The sequence below is a fragment of the Heptranchias perlo genome, unplaced genomic scaffold, assembly GCF_035084215.1.
Source record: "Heptranchias perlo isolate sHepPer1 unplaced genomic scaffold, sHepPer1.hap1 HAP1_SCAFFOLD_884, whole genome shotgun sequence".
Lineage (NCBI taxonomy): Eukaryota > Metazoa > Chordata > Chondrichthyes > Hexanchiformes > Hexanchidae > Heptranchias > Heptranchias perlo.
Genome location: NW_027139923.1, coordinates 59,791 through 74,875, shown reverse-complemented (window position 1 = coordinate 74,875; position 15,085 = coordinate 59,791). Strand labels below are relative to the sequence as shown.

The following is a 15,085-nucleotide window of genomic DNA, read 5'->3' as shown; positions in this document are numbered from 1 at the left end:
TCTCTGTAACCTCCTCCAGCCCCACACCCCTCCCTATCTCTGTAACCCCCTCCAGCCCCTCACCCCTCCCTATCTCTGTAACCCCCTCCAGCCCTACACCCCTCCCTATCTCTGTAACCCCCTCCAGCCCTACAACCCTCCGAGATCTCTGCGCTCCCCCAATTCTGGCCTCTTGTCCATCCCCGATTTTAATCGCTCCACCATTGGCGGCCGTGCCTTCAGCTGCCTGGGCCCTGAGCTCTGGAATTCCCTCCCTGAACCTCTCCCCCTCACCCCCTCTCTCTCCTCCTTTAAGACCCTCCTTAAAACCCACCTCTTTGGCCAAGCTTGTGGTCTCCTGTCCTAATATCTCCTGATGAGGCTCGGTGTTAATCTCTGTCTGGTTTACGCTCCTGTCAAGGACCCTGGGAGGTTTCACTCTGTTAAAGGCTCTGGACAAATGCAGGTTGTTGTTGTTTAGTTAAAAATTTACAAATTTATGAACAGGAGAAATGATTGGGATCGATGTTTGATGTTATCGTCCCTCGAATATTCAGCTGTGTTGTCTGAGCAATCGGATTGGTTCACAGACAACTTAATATTAGTCAGTTTCCCTACATGACAACAGTGACGATACGTCAGAAAGTCCTTCACTGTCTGTAAAGTGTTTTGGGACGTCCTGAGGTGGTGAAAGGCGGTGGAGAAAATGCAACTCTTTCCATCTTCATCCTCAAATCAGGGCTCAGGTCCAGTTTGCTCCTGAATAAAGTTCTGCATCTACATTTTACAGAAAGATAATTCCCGCACATTTCACAAAGTTGAGTTTATACTTACTGGGGGTCCTGGGACTCCAATAAATCCAGTGTCTCCCTTCTGACCAGCGGGACCCTGTAAACAAGGACAGGCAGGTGAGATCTCGGCCCAATCAGAGGGACGGAAAACCAACACAATGTTTCTTGGAGAGAAAAGAAAGAGGCAGAGATTGGTCGTCACTCACCGTCGATCCTTTGGAACCTTTGGGACCCAGGGGACCCTGAGGGGAAAAGAAACAAAAGGAATTCAGTCTCCCCTCAAAGGCAACGCAGTCAGACCGAGCCCGAGAGCAGACTGAGACAGGCCAACACCACAATCCCCAGACAGACCGGGCCCGAGAGCAGACTGAGACAGGACAACACCACAATCCCCAGACAGACCGAGCCCGAGAGCAGACTGAGACAGGCCAACACCACAATCCCCAGACAGACCGAGCCCGAGAGCAGACTGAGACAGGACAACACCACAATCCCCAGACAGACCGAGTCCGAGAGCAGACTGAGACAGGACAACACCACAATCCCCAGACAGACCGGGCCCGAGAGCAGACTGAGACAGGACAACACCACAATCCCCAGACAGACCGGGCCCGAGAGCAGACTGAGACAGGACAACACCACAATCCCCAGACAGACCGGGCCCGAGAGCAGACTGAGACAGGACAACACCACAATCCCCAGACAGACCGAGCCCGAGAGCAGACTGAGACAGGACAACACCACAATCCCCAGACAGACCGAGCCCGAGAGCAGACTGAGACAGGACAACATCACAATCCCCAGACAGACCGAGCCCGAGAGCAGACTGAGACAGGCCAACACCACAATCCCCAGACAGACCGGGCCCGAGAGCAGACTGAGACAGGACAACACCACAATCCCCAGACAGACCGAGCCCGAGAGCAGACTGAGACAGGACAACACCACAATCCCCAGACAGACCGAGCCCGAGAGCAGACTGAGACAGGACAACACCACAATCCCCAGACAGACCGGGCCCGAGAGCAGACTGAGACAGGACAACACCACAATCCCCAGACAGACCGAGCCCGAGAGCAGACTGAGACAGGACAACACCACAATCCCCAGACAGACCCAGTCCGAGAGCAGACTGAGACAGGCCAACATCACAATCCCCAGACAGACCCAGTCCGAGAGCAGACTGAGACAGGCCAACACCACAATCCCCAGACAGACCCAGTCCGAGAGCAGACTGAGACAGGACAACACCACAATCCCCAGACAGACCGAGCCCGAGAGCAGACTGAGACAGGACAACACCACAATCCCCAGACAGACCCAGACCGAGAGCAGACTGAGACAGGACAACACCACAATCCCCAGACAGACCGAGCCCGAGAGCAGACTGAGACAGGCCAACACCACAATCCCCAGACAGACCGAGCCCGAGAGCAGACTGAGACAGGACAACACCACAATCCCCAGACAGACCGAGCCCGAGAGCAGACTGAGACAGGACAACACCACAATCCCCAGACAGACCGAGCCCGAGAGCAGACTGAGACAGGCCAACACCACAATCCCCAGACAGACCGGGCCCGAGAGCAGACTGAGACAGGACAACACCACAATCCCCAGACAGACCGAGCCCGAGAGCAGACTGAGACAGGCCAACACCACAATCCCCAGACAGACCGAGCCCGAGAGCAGACTGAGACAGGACAACACCACAATCCCCAGACAGACCGAGCCCGAGAGCAGACTGAGACAGGACAACACCACAATCCCCAGACAGACCGAGCCCGAGAGCAGACTGAGACAGGACAACACCACAATCCCCAGACAGACCGAGCCCGAGAGCAGACTGAGACAGGCCAACACCACAATCCCCAGACAGACCGGGCCCGAGAGCAGACTGAGACAGGACAACACCACAATCCCCAGACAGACCGAGCCCGAGAGCAGACTGAGACAGGACAACACCACAATCCCCAGACAGACCGAGCCCGAGAGCAGACTGAGACAGGACAACACCACAATCCCCAGACAGACCGGGCCCGAGAGCAGACTGAGACAGGACAACACCACAATCCCCAGACAGACCGAGCCCGAGAGCAGACTGAGACAGGACAACACCACAATCCCCAGACAGACCCAGTCCGAGAGCAGACTGAGACAGGCCAACATCACAATCCCCAGACAGACCCAGTCCGAGAGCAGACTGAGACAGGCCAACACCACAATCCCCAGACAGACCCAGTCCGAGAGCAGACTGAGACAGGACAACACCACAATCCCCAGACAGACCGAGCCCGAGAGCAGACTGAGACAGGACAACACCACAATCCCCAGACAGACCCAGACCGAGAGCAGACTGAGACAGGACAACACCACAATCCCCAAACAGACCGAGCCCGAGAGCAGACTGAGACAGGCCAACACCACAATCCCCAGACAGACCGAGCCCGAGAGCAGACTGAGACAGGACAACACCACAATCCCCAGACAGACCGAGCCCGAGAGCAGACTGAGACAGGACAACACCACAATCCCCAGACAGACCGAGCCCGAGAGCAGACTGAGACAGGCCAACACCACAATCCCCAGACAGACCGAGCCCGAGAGCAGACTGAGACAGGACAACACCACAATCCCCAGACAGACCGAGCACGAGAGCAGACTGAGACAGGACAACACCACAATCCCCAGACAGACTGAGCCCGAGAGCAGACTGAGACAGGACAACACCACAATCCCCAGACAGACCGAGCCCGAGAGCAGACTGAGACAGGACAACACCACAATCCAGACAGACCGAGCCCGAGAGCAGACTGAGACAGGACAACACCACAATCCCCAGACAGACCGAGCCCGAGAGCAGACTGAGACAGGACAACACCACAATCCCCAGACAGACCGAGCCCGAGAGCAGACTGAGACAGGCCAACACCACAATCTCCAGACAGACCGGGCCCGAGAGCAGACTGAGACAGGACAACACCACAATCCCCAGACAGACCGAGCCCGAGAGCAGACTGAGACAGGACAACACCACAATCCCCAGACAGACCGAGCCCGAGAGCAGACTGAGACAGGCCAACACCACAATCCCCAGACAGACCGAGCCCGAGAGCAGACTGAGACAGGCCAACACCACAATCCCCAGACAGACCGAGCCCGAGAGCAGACTGAGACAGGACAACACCACAATCCCCAGACAGACCGAGCCCGAGAGCAGACTGAGACAGGACAACACCACAATCCCCAGACAGACCGGGCCCGAGAGCAGACTGAGACAGGCCAACACCACAATCCAGAGTGAGAACCCGAGATCCAACAGTGGCACAGCGAGAATATCGCCGTTCCTTCATCGTCGCTGGGTCAAAATCCTGGAACTCCCTTCCTAACAGCACTGTGGGAGAACCTTCACCACACGGACTGCAGCGGTTCAAGAAGGCGGCTCACCACCACCTTCTCAAGGGCAATTAGGGATGGGCAATAAATGCCGGCCTCGCCAGCGACGCCCACATCCCATGAACGAATAAAAAAAAAATAATTTCTTTTCACTGCTCGTACCGCGGTCTTCACCCACTGGCAGGGAACGTTCCGGAGAAGGTGAAAAATATCCCAAAAACCCAGAATTTACAGCACGGAAACAGGCCATTCGGCCCCACTGGTCTATCCCGGTGTTTATTCTCCACACGAGCCTCCTCCCTCCCCTCTCCATCTCACCCTATCACCATATCCTTCTATTCCTTTCTCCCTCATGTGTTTATCGAGCTTCCCCTTAAATCCATCGACACTATTCACCTCAACCTCTCCTTGTGGGAGTGAGTTCCACATTCTCACCACTCTCTGGGTGAAGAAGTTTCTCCTGAATTCCCTCTAGGATTTATTAGTGACTCTCTTATATTTATGGCCCCGAGTTCCGGTCTCCCCCACAAGTGGAAACATTTTCTCTACGTCTCCCCGATCGAACCCTTTCATAATCTTAAAGACCTCGATCAGGTCACCCCTCAGTCTTCCCTTTTTTTTAAAAAGAGAAAAGAGCCCCAGCCTGTTCAGCCTTTCCTGATAATAATAATCCTCTCAGTGGTCAAACTTTTCATCTCTGAGTCAGAAGGTCGTGGGTTCAATCCAACTCCAGAGACTTGAGCTCATAAACCAGGCCGACACTCCCAGTGCAGTACTGAGGGAGTGCCGCACTGTCGGAGGGTCAGTACTGAGGGAGCGCTCACTGTCGGAGGGTCAGTACTGAGGGAGCGCTCACTGTCGGAGGGTCAGTACTGAGGGAGTGCTGCACTGTCGGAGGGTCAGTACTGAGGGAGTGCTGCACTGTCGGAGGGTCAGTACTGAGGGAGTGCTGCACTGTCGGAGGGTCAGTACTGAGGGAGTGCTGCACTGTCGGAGGGTCAGTACTGAGGGAGTGCTGCACTGTCGGAGGGTCAGTACTGAGGGAGTGCTCACTGTTGGAGGGTCAGTACTGAGGGAGCGCCGCACTGTCGGAGGGTCAGTACTGAGGGAGTGCTGCACTGTCGGAGGGTCAGTACTGAGGGAGTGCTGCACTGTCGGAGGGTCAGTACTGAGGGAGTGCTGCACTGTCGGAGGGTCAGTACTGAGGGAGTGCTCACTGTTGGAGGGTCAGTACTGAGGGAGCGCCGCACTGTCGGAGGGTCAGTACTGAGGGAGTGCTGCACTGTCGGAGGGTCAGTACTGAGGGAGTGCTGCACTGTCGGAGGGTCAGTACTGAGGGAGCGCCTCACTGTCGGAGGGTCAGTACTGAGGGAGTGCTCACTGTTGGAGGGTCAGTACTGAGGGAGCGCCGCACTGTCGGAGGGTCAGTACTGAGGGAGTGCTCACTGTCGGAGGGTCAGTACTGAGGGAGTGCCGCACTGTCGGAGGGTCAGTACTGAGGGAGTGCTGCACTGTCGGAGGGTCAGTACTGAGGGAGTGCAGCACTGTCAGAGGGTCAGTACTGAGGGAGTGCTGCACTGTCGGAGGGTCAGTACTGAGGGAGCGCTGCACTGTCGGAGGGTCAGTACTGAGGGAGCGCTGCACTGTCGGAGGGTCAGTACTGAGGGAGCGCTGCACTGTCGGAGGGTCAGTACTGAGGGAGTGCTGCACTGTCAGAGGGTCAGTACTGAGGGAGTGCAGCACTGTCGGAGGGTCAGTACTGAGGGAGTGCTGCACTGTCGGAGGGTCAGTACTGAGGGAGTGCTGCACTGTCGGAGGGTCAGTACTGAGGGAGTGCTGCACTGTCGGAGGGTCAGTACTGAGGGAGTGCTGCACTGTCGGAGGGTCAGTACTGAGGGAGTGCTGCACTGTCGGAGGGTCAGTACTGAGGGAGTGCTGCACTGTCGGAGGGTCAGTACTGAGGGAGCGCTGCACTGTCGGACGGTCAGTACTGAGGGAGTGCTGCACTGTCGGAGGGTCAGTACTGAGGGAGTGCTGCACTGTCGGAGGGTCAGTACTGAGGGAGTGCTCACTGTTGGAGGGTCAGTACTGAGGGAGCGCCGCACTGTCGGAGGGTCAGTACTGAGGGAGTGCTGCACTGTCGGAGGGTCAGTATTGAGGGAGTGCTGCACTGTCGGAGGGTCAGTACTGAGGGAGTGCTCACTGTTGGAGGGTCAGTACTGAGGGAGTGCTCACTGTTGGAGGGTCAGTACTGAGGGAGCGCTGCACTGTCGGAGGGTCAGTACTGAGGGAGTGCCGCACTGTCGGAGGGTCAGTACTGAGGGAGTGCTGCACTGTCGGAGGGTCAGTACTGAGGGAGTGCTGCACTGTCGGAGGGTCAGTACTGAGGGAGCGCCGCACTGTCGGAGGGTCAGTACTGAGGGAGTGCTGCACTGTCGGAGGGTCAGTACTGAGGGAGTGCTGCACTGTCGGAGGGTCAGTACTGAGGGAGCGCCTCACTGTCGGAGGGTCAGTACTGAGGGAGTGCTCACTGTTGGAGGGTCAGTACTGAGGGAGCGCCGCACTGTCGGAGGGTCAGTACTGAGGGAGTGCTCACTGTCGGAGGGTCAGTACTGAGGGAGTGCCGCACTGTCGGAGGGTCAGTACTGAGGGAGTGCTGCACTGTCGGAGGGTCAGTACTGAGGGAGTGCTGCACTGTCGGAGGGTCAGTACTGAGGGAGTGCTGCACTGTCGGAGGGTCAGTACTGAGGGAGTGCTGCACTGTCGGAGGGTCAGTACTGAGGGAGTGCTGCACTGTCGGAGGGTCAGTACTGAGGGAGTGCTGCACTGTCGGAGGGTCAGTACTGAGGGAGTGCTGCACTGTCGGAGGGTCAGTACTGAGGGAGTGCTGCACTGTCGGAGGGTCAGTACTGAGGGAGTGCCGCACTGTCGGAGGGTCAGTACTGAGGGAGCGCTGCACTGTCGGAGGGTCAGTACTGAGGGAGTGCTGCACTGTCGGAGGGTCAGTACTGAGGGAGTGCTCACTGTTGGAGGGTCAGTACTGAGGGAGCGCCGCACTGTCGGAGGGTCAGTACTGAGGGAGTGCTGCACTGTCGGAGGGTCAGTACTGAGGGAGTGCTGCACTGTCGGAGGGTCAGTACTGAGGGAGCGCTGCACTGTCGGAGGGTCAGTACTGAGGGAGCGCTGCACTGTCGGAGGGGCAGTACTGAGGGAGCGCTGCACTGTCGGAGGGTCAGTACTGAGGGAGTGCTGCACTGTCGGAGGGTCAGTACTGAGGGAGCGCTGCACTGTCGGAGGGTCAGTACTGAGGGAGCGCTGCACTGTCGGAGGGTCAGTACTGAGGGAGCGCTGCACTGTCGGAGGGTCAGTCCTGAGGGAGTGCTGCACTGTCGGAGGGTCAGTACTGAGGGAGCGCTGCACTGTCGGAGGGTCAGTACTGAGGGAGCGCCGCACTGTCGGAGGGTCAGTACTGAGGGAGCGCCGCACTGTCGGAGGGTCAGTACTGAGGGAGCGCTGCACTGTCGGAGGGTCAGTACTGAGGGAGCGCTGCACTGTCGGAGGGTCAGTACTGAGGGAGCGCTGCACTGTCGGAGGGTCAGTACTGAGGGAGTGCTACACTGTCGGAGGGTCAGGACTGAGGGAGTGCCGCACTGTCGGAGGGTCAGTACTGAGGGAGTGCCGCACTGTCGGAGGGTCAGTCCTGAGGGAGCGCTGCACTGTCGGAGGGTCAGTACTGAGGGAGCGCTGCACTGTCGGAGGGTCAGTACTGAGGGAGTGCCGCACTGTCGGAGGGGCAGTACTGAGGGAGCGCTGCACTTTCGGAGGGTCAGTACTGAGGGAGTGCTGCACTGTCGGAGGGTCAGTACTGAGGGAGCGCTGCACTGTCGGAGGGTCAGTACTGAGGGAGCGCTGCACTGTCGGAGGGACAGTACTGAGGGAGTGCCGCACTGTCGGAGGGTCAGTACTGAGGGAGTGCCGCACTGTCGGAGGGTCAGTACTGAGGGAGCGCTGCACTGTCGGAGGGTCAGTACTGAGGGAGCGCTGCACTGTCGGAGGGTCAGTACTGAGGGAGCGCTGCACTGTCGGAGGGGCAGTACTGAGGGAGCGCTGCACTGTCGGAGGGTCAGTACTGAGGGAGCGCTGCACTGTCGGAGGGTCAGTACTGAGGGAGCGCTGCAATGTCGGAGGGTCAGTACTGAGGGAGCGCTGCACTGTCGGAGGGTCAGTACTGAGGGAGCGCTGCACTGTCGGAGGGTCAGTACTGAGGGAGCGCTGCACTGTCGGAGAGTCAGTACTGAGGGAGCGCTGCACTGTCGGAGGGTCAGCACTGAGGGAGCGCTGCACTGTCGGAGGGTCAGTACTGAGGGAGAGCTGCACTGTCGGAGGGTCAGTACTGAGGGAGCGCTGCACTGTCAGAGGGTCAGTACTGAGGGAGCGCTGCACTGTCGGAGGGTCAGTACTGAGGGAGCGCCGCACTGTCGGAGGGTCAGTACTGAGGGAGCGCTGCACTGTCGGAGGGTCAGTACTGTGGGAGCGCCGCACTGTCGGAGGGTCAGTACTGAGGGAGCGCCGCACTGTCGGAGGGTCAGTACTGAGGGAGCGCTGCACTGTCGGAGGGTCAGTACTGAGGGAGTGCTGCACTGTCGGAGGGTCAGTACTGAGGGAGCGCTGCACTGTCGGAGGGTCAGTACTGAGGGAGCGCTGTACTGTCGGAGGGTCAGTACTGAGGGAGCGCTGCACTGTCGGAGGTGCTGTCTTTGGAATGACACGCCTTTTTTATTCGTTCACGGGATGTGGGCGTCGCTGGCGAGGCTGGCATTTATTGCCCATCCCTAATTGCCCTTGAGAAGGTGGTGGTGAGCCGCCTTCTTGAACCGCTGCAGTCCGTGTGGTGAAGGTTCTCCCACAGTGCTGTTCGGAAGGGAGTTCCAGGATTTTGACCCAGCGACGATGAAGGAACGGCGATATATTTCCAAGTCGGGATGGTGTGTGACTCGGAGGGGAACGTGCAGGTGGTGTTGTTCCCATGTGCCTGCTGCTCTTGTCCTTCTCGGTGGTAGAGGTCGCGGGTTTGGGAGGTGCTGTTGAAGAAGCCTTGGCGAGTTGCTGCAGTGCATCCTGTGGATGGTACACACTGCAGCCACAGTGCGCCGGTGGTGAAGGGAGTGAATGTTTAGGGTGGTGGATGGGGTGCCAATCAAGCGGGCTGCTTTGTCCTGGATGGTGTCGAGCTTCTTGAGTGTTGTTGGAGCTGCACTCACCCAGGCAAGTGGAGAGTATTCCATCACACTCCTGACTTGTGCCTTGTAGATGGTGGAAAGGCCTTGGGGAGTCAGGAGGTGAGTCACTCGCCGCAGAATACCCAACCTCTGACCTGCTCTTGTAACCACAGTATTTATGTGGCTGGTCCAGTTAAGTTTCTGGTCAATGGTGACCCCCAGGATGTTGATGGTGGGGGATTCGGCGATGGTAATGCCATTGAATGTCAGGGGGAGGTGGTTAGACTCTCTCTTGTTGGAGATGGTCATTGCCTGGCACTTATCTGGTGCGAATGTTACTTGCCACTTATCAGCCCAAGCCTGGATGTTGTCCAGTTTAAACTGAGGCCCGGTCTGCCCTCTCAGGTGGGTGTAGAGATCCCATGGAACTATTTTGAAGAAGAGCAGGGGAGTTCTCCCCGGTGTCCTGGGCCAATAGCAGATCATGAATGCTGACAAATCACATGTCCTGACTCAGGGGAAATGTTTACAATTTCTTAGTTTTTTTTTTACTTACAGGTAAACCCGGAGGACCAGGGGGGCCGAGAGGACCTGACGATCCAGTTATACCCTGTGGGGGCACAGATAAAGACATCAGAAATCACAAATCAACACATCATTCGACAATCTCTTCTTTGCGTTCAAATCTATCCATGTCCTACACCCCTCCCCATCTCTGTAACCCCCTCCAGCCCCACACCCCTCCCTATCTCTGTAACCCCCTCCAGCCCCACACCCCTCCCTATCTCTGTAACCCCCTCCAGCCCCACATCCCTCCCTATCTCTGTAACCCCCTCCAGCCCCACACCCCTCCCTATCTCTGTAACCCCCTCCAGCCCCACACCCCTCCCCATCTCTGTAACCCCCTCCAGCCCCACACCCCTCCCCATCTCTGTAACCCCCTCCAGCCCCACACCCCTCCCCATCTCTGTAACCCCCTCCAGCCCCACACCCCTCCCCATCTCTGTAACCCCCTCCAGCCCCACACCCCTCCCTATCTCTGTAACCCCCTCCAGCCCCACACCCCTCCCCATCTCTGTAACCCCCTCCAGCCCCACACCCCTCCCCATCTCTGTAACCCCCTCCAGCCCCACACCCCTCCCCATCTCTGTAACCCCCTCCAGTCCCACACCCCTCCCCATCTCTGTAACCCCCTCCAGCCCCACACCCCTCCCTATCTCTGTAACCTCCTCCAGCCCCACACCCCTCCCTATCTCTGTAACCTCCTCCAGCCCTACACCCCTCCCCATCTCTGTAACCCCCTCCAGCCCCACACCCCTCCCTATCTCTGTAACCCCCTCCAGTCCCACACCCCTCCCCATCTCTGTAACCCCCTCCAGCCCCACACCCCTCCCTATCTCTGTAACCTCCTCCAGCCCCACACCCCTCCCTATCTCTGTAACCTCCTCCAGCCCCACACCCCTCCCTATCTCTGTAACCCCCTCCAGCCCTACACCCCTCCCTATCTCTGTAACCTCCTCCAGCCCCACACCCCTCCCTATCTCTGTAACCTCCTCCAGCCCCACACCCCTCCCTATCTCTGTAACCCCCTCCAGCCCTACACCCCTCCCTATCTCTGTAACCCCCTCCAGCCCCACACCCCTCCCTATCTCTGTAACCCCCTCCAGCCCCACACCCCTCCCTATCTCTGTAACCCCCTCCAGCCCCACACCCCTCCCTATCTCTGTAACCCCCTCCAGCCCTACACCCCTCCCTATCTCTGTAACCCCCTCCAGCCCTACACCCCTCCGAGATCTCTGCACTCCTCCAATTTTGGCCTCTTGTGCATCTCTGATTTTCATCACTCCACCACTGGCCGACATTCAGCCCCTCGAGTCCGTTCCACCATTTTATTAAATCATGGCTGACCAGAGGCGTCAGTCCCTTTATTTGTGAAGGAACAGTTTTCAGCATTTGTTTCGGACATGGGGAGGTGAACAATATCATTCACCCCAACGCGCCGCACTGTCGGAGGGTCAGTACTGAGGGAGTGCTGCACTGTCGGAGGGTCAGTACTGAGGGAGCGCTGCACTGTCGGAGGGTCAGTACTGAGGGAGCGCTGCACTGTCGGAGGGTCAGTACTGAGGGAGTGCCGCACTGTCAGAGGGTCAGTACTGAGGGAGCGCCGCACTGTCGGAGGGTCAGTACTGAGGGAGTGCTGCACTGTCGGAGGGTCAGTACTGAGGGAGCGCCGCACTGTCGGAGGGTCTGTACTGAGGGAGTGCCGCACTGTCGGAGGGTCAGTACTGAGGGAGTGCCGCACTGTCGGAGGGTCAGTACTGAGGGAGTGCCGCACTGTCGGAGGGTCAGTACTGAGGGAGTGCCGCACTGTCGGAGGGTCAGTACTGAGGGAGTGCCGCACTGTCGGAGGGTCAGTACTGAGGGAGTGCCGCACTGTCGGAGGGTCAGTACTGAGGGAGTGCTGCACTGTCGGAGGGTCAGTACTGAGGGAGCGCCGCACTGTCGGAGGGTCAGTACTGAGGGAGTGCCGCACTGTCGGAGGGTCAGTACTGAGGGAGTGCTGCACTGTCGGAGGGTCAGTACTGAGGGAGCGCCTCACTGTCGGAGGGTCAGTACTGAGGGAGCGCCTCACTGGCGGAGGGTCAGTACTGAGGGAGCGCTGCACTGGCGGAGGGTCAGTACTGAGGGAGCGCTGCACTGTCGGAGGGTCAGTACTGAGGGAGCGCTGCACTGTCGGAGGGTCAGTACTGAGGGAGTGCCGCACTGTCGGAGGGTCAGTACTGAGGGAGCGCTGCACTGTCGGAGGTGCCATCTTTCGGATGAGACGTTAAACCGAGGCCCCGTCTGCCCCTCTCAGGTGGATGTAAAAGATCCCACGGCCACTATTTGAAGAAGAGCAGGGGGAGTTCTCCCCGGTGTCCTGGGGCCAATATTTATCCCTCAACCAAAATCACTGCAACAGATGATCGGGTCATTTATCACATTGCTGTTTGTGGGATCTTGCTGTGCGCAAATTGGCTGCTGCGTTTCCCACATTACAACAGTGAGGACACTTCAAACGCACTTCATTGTCTGTGAATTGCTTTGGGACGTCCTGAGGTGGTGAGAGGAGCTGTCGAGATACAGGCTCTTTGTCTCTTTACACAACGAGAGTTAGTGCGCGGTCCCGAGGGGAGGCTCGACATCAACCTCTGGTGGAAGTGGTCTTTAGTTCCATTTGCTTACGTGGTCTCCTTTGGTTCCTGGTGTCCCCTGTAGACCGGGCAGGCCTCTGTCTCCCTTCTCACCCTGTTCTCCTGGGGGCCCAATAAGACCAATCAGACCTGGGTGACCCTGCAAGAGGAGAGGGAATCAGCAAATGACCCTCCACCTTTCATCACAAAACAAGGAATCATCGGCTGCTCGGCAACGGGAGGCAGGAAAACCGGTCGCCTGGATTGGGATCATCGTTAACATCGTTCATTCAAGAGAAAAAGAGCAGAGTCGCAGGTAACAGTGGGAGAGATCAGCAGATCCGAGTGTTGATCTCACTCCCTCACTCACTCCCTCACTCACTCACTCGCCGTCCCACTCCCTCACTCACTCACTCACTCACCGTCCCACTCCCTCACTCACTCACTCACCGTCCCACTCCCTCACTCACTCACCGTCCCACTCACTCCTTCACTCACCGTCCCACTCACTCACCGTCCCACTCACTCACTCACTCACTCACCGTCCCACTCACTCCTTCACTCACCGTCCCACTCACTCACTCACTCACCGTCCCACTCACTCACTCACCGTCCCACTCACTCACTCACTCACCGTCCCACTCACTCACTCACTCACCGTCCCACTCACTCACTCACCGTCCCACTCACTCACTCACTCACCGTCCCACTCACTCACTCACTCACCGTCCCACTCACTCACTCACTCACCGTCCCACTCACTCACTCACTCACCGTCCCACTCACTCACTCACTCACCGTCCCACTCACTCACTCACCGTCCCACTCACTCACTCACTCACCGTCCCACTCACTCACCGTCCCACTCACTCACCGTCCCACTCACTCACTCACTCACTCACCGTCCCACTCACTCACCGTCCCACTCACTCACTCACTCACTCACCGTCCCACTCACTCACTCACTCACCGTCCCACTCGCTCACTCACTCACTCACCGTCCCACTCGCTCACTCACCGTCCCACTCACTCACTCACCGTCCCACTCACTCACTCACTCACCGTCCCACTCACTCACTCACTCACTGTCCCACTCACTCACTCACTCACCGTCCCACTCACTCACTCACTCACTCACCGTCCCACTCACTCACTCACCGTCCCACTCACTCACTCACCGTCCCACTCACTCACTCACTCACTCACCGTCCCACTCACTCACTCACTCACTCACCGTCCCACTCACTCACTCACTCACCGTCCCACTCACTCACTCACTCACTCACTGTCCCACTCACTCACTCACTCACCGTCCCACTCACTCACTCACTCACTCACCGTCCCACTCACTCACTCACCGTCCCACTCACTCACTCACCGTCCCACTCACTCACTCACCGTCCCACTCACTCACTCACTCACCGTCCCACTCCCTCACTCACTCACTCACCGTCCCACTCACTCACTCACTCACCGTCCCACTCACTCACTCACTCACCGTCCCACTCACTCACTCACCGTCCCACTCACTCACTCACTCACCGTCCCACTCACTCACTCACTCACCGTCCCACTCACTCACTCACCGTCCCACTCACTCACTCACCGTCCCACTCACTCACTCACTCACTGTCCCACTCACTCACTCACTCACCGTCCCACTCACTCACTCACTCACCGTCCCACTCGCTCACTCACTCACTCACCATCCCACTCACTCACTCACTCACTCACCGTCCCACTCACTCACTCACCGTCCCACTCCCTCACTCACTCACTCACTCACCGTCCCACTCACTCACTCACTCACCTTCTCACCCTTGTTCCCTGGAACTCCCTTCAATCCCGGTAGACCAGGGGGACCCTGCAGGAAAAATGGTCAGATTAGAATCACTCCCAAAATAATATTCCCAAATCACACACCATCATCAGCCTGTGACTCTTTACTCTGCATCTAACCCTGTCCCTGCCCTGTGAGTGTTTGATGGGACAGTGTAGAGGGAGCTTTACTCTGCATCTAACCCTGTCCCTGCCCTGGGAGTGTTTGATGGGACAGTGTAGAGGGAGCTTTACTCTGTATCTCACCCGTGCTGTACCTGCCCTGGGAGTGTTTGACGGGACAGTGTAGAGGGAGCTTTACTCTGTATCTAACCCTGTACCTGCCCTGGGAGTGTTTGATGGGACAGTGTAGAGGGAGCTTTACTCTGTATCTAACCCTGTCCCTGCCCTGGGAGTGTTTGATGGGACAGTGTAGAGGGAGCTTTACTCTGTATCTAACCCGAGCTGTACCTGCCCTGGGAGTGTTTGACGGGACAGTGTAGAGGGAGCTTTACTCTGTATCTAATCCTGTACCTGCCCTGGGAGTGTTTGATGGGACAGTGTAGAGGGAGCTTTACTCTGTATCTAACCCTGTACCTGCCCTGGGAGTGTTTGATGGGACAGTGTAGAGGGAGCTTTACTCTGTATCTAACCCTGTACCTGACCCTGGGAGTGTTTGATGGGACAGTGTGGAGGGAGCTTTACTCTG

The 15,085-nt window shown here is 57.9% G+C and overlaps 1 protein-coding gene across 1 annotated transcript in view; it reads right to left on the bottom strand.

Moving 5' to 3' along the window:
• Positions 1–813: 813 nt before the first annotated feature.
• Positions 814–15,085, bottom strand: part of LOC137319741 (collagen alpha-1(XI) chain-like) — a gene marked incomplete at its 3' end in the record, with an annotated part of 66,236 nt that continues 51,964 nt past the window's right edge. The window contains exons 9-13 of the mRNA XM_067981715.1: positions 14,369–14,422; positions 12,611–12,718; positions 9,942–9,995; positions 977–1,012; positions 814–867 (exon numbers count right to left, since the gene is read on the bottom strand). Of these exons, the coding sequence (XP_067837816.1) occupies positions 814–867; positions 977–1,012; positions 9,942–9,995; positions 12,611–12,718; positions 14,369–14,422 (306 nt within the window). The remainder of the gene's footprint in view (positions 868–976; positions 1,013–9,941; positions 9,996–12,610; positions 12,719–14,368; positions 14,423–15,085) is intronic.